General features: G+C 37.7%; 1 protein-coding gene across 1 annotated transcript in view; it reads right to left on the bottom strand.

Moving 5' to 3' along the window:
* Positions 1-519: 519 nt before the first annotated feature.
* Positions 520-1,320, bottom strand: part of LOC118761099 (fibrocystin-L-like) — a gene marked incomplete at its 3' end in the record, with an annotated part of 3,295 nt that continues 2,494 nt past the window's right edge. Inside the window, exon 2 of the mRNA XM_036498769.1 lies at positions 520-723. Within this exon, the coding sequence (XP_036354662.1) occupies positions 520-723 (204 nt within the window). The remainder of the gene's footprint in view (positions 724-1,320) is intronic.

The following is a 1,320-nucleotide window of genomic DNA, read 5'->3' as shown; positions in this document are numbered from 1 at the left end:
GACAGATTTGAAACCGGAACATTAAGACTTGGAAGAAATATTTATTTCTTTACTACCCACAAGGGGCTAAAGACAGAGAGGACAAACAAGGGCAAACAAACGGATTAAGTCGATTATATCGACCCCAATGCGTAACTGGTACTTATTTAATCGACCCCGAAAGGATGAAAGGTAAAGTCGACCCCGGCGAATTTTGAACTCAAAACGTAACGGCAGACGAAATACGGCTACGCATTTCGCCCGGCGTGCTAACGGTTCTGCCAGCTCGCCGCCTTAAGAAATACTGCAAGGTCTTTAGTTCCATGACCCAACGATTCTGTTAATTCTTAGCCTTTAACAGATGTTTTTTATTGGCCCACGGGCAATATCTGAGAGGAGGGCCGAGCCGATTTCATTGACCCTTGTACTTGATACGTTCTTGAAGATTATCGACCTACGAAAGTTAAAGGTAGAGTACATCTTAGAGTATACAAGAGCGGACAAAAAATTAATGAACATTGAAAAACAAGCAATACATACGTCAAATTGGTAAAAAGTTCCTGTGTAGCTAATGTTAGTCACATGAGCAGCTCCGAGAAATGAAATCTTGTGTTCCAATCCGTCAACCAATAGCATCATCCAGCCTTCCTTATGGGTTGCGGCTTTGAATTTGTAAGGTGTTGTGATATTGCCGTAGATGTTGGATAGCATCACATCTCGATACTTCATGTTTACAGGGTATATCTAAAATGTCCATATATAGAGAAGATTACGTGAACGCACCAGACGTGTTGCAGAGTGTTGTTTGAGTTGTTTTCATCGCATGAAACTTTTAATAGCTTTTAAAAATATTTACTGTGTTTCTCGAATAATATTTATCTTTCATAGATGGAATACTTCTTTGTTGATCTTACCTTGTTGATCTTATTCTTCTTTGTTAATCTTACCTTCACGGAAGAGTATACTACACCTCCCTCCCACCACACGTGTGTGTATGTGTGTGTCCAATAAGTTTCATTAGTCAGATAAAGACGTAAGCATTCTTATATTATTCTTATATTAGGTACTAGCAGTATCGCCCGGCGTTGCTCGGGTTTGTAAGGGAAATAACTATATAAGCATTTTTAGAGAGTTATAGCCAAAAAATAGCAAAAAATGCATTAAAAATGGAAAAAAATTATGGTAATTTTTTTTTTAAATCGTTGACTCATCATAGACATTTTTAGAGAGTTACTTCCCTAATATAATAGCGAAAAAATGCATTAAAATGGAAAAAAATGATGGTAATTTTTTTTAAATCGTAGACTCATCGTAGACGCGCGCTAATACCCAGAAGGGCTC

This window comes from Octopus sinensis, unplaced genomic scaffold, assembly GCF_006345805.1.
Source record: "Octopus sinensis unplaced genomic scaffold, ASM634580v1 Contig08481, whole genome shotgun sequence".
NCBI lineage: Eukaryota > Metazoa > Mollusca > Cephalopoda > Octopoda > Octopodidae > Octopus > Octopus sinensis.
The sequence above is the reverse complement of the archived record's forward strand: the minus strand, read 5'-3'. Positions and strand labels throughout refer to the sequence as shown.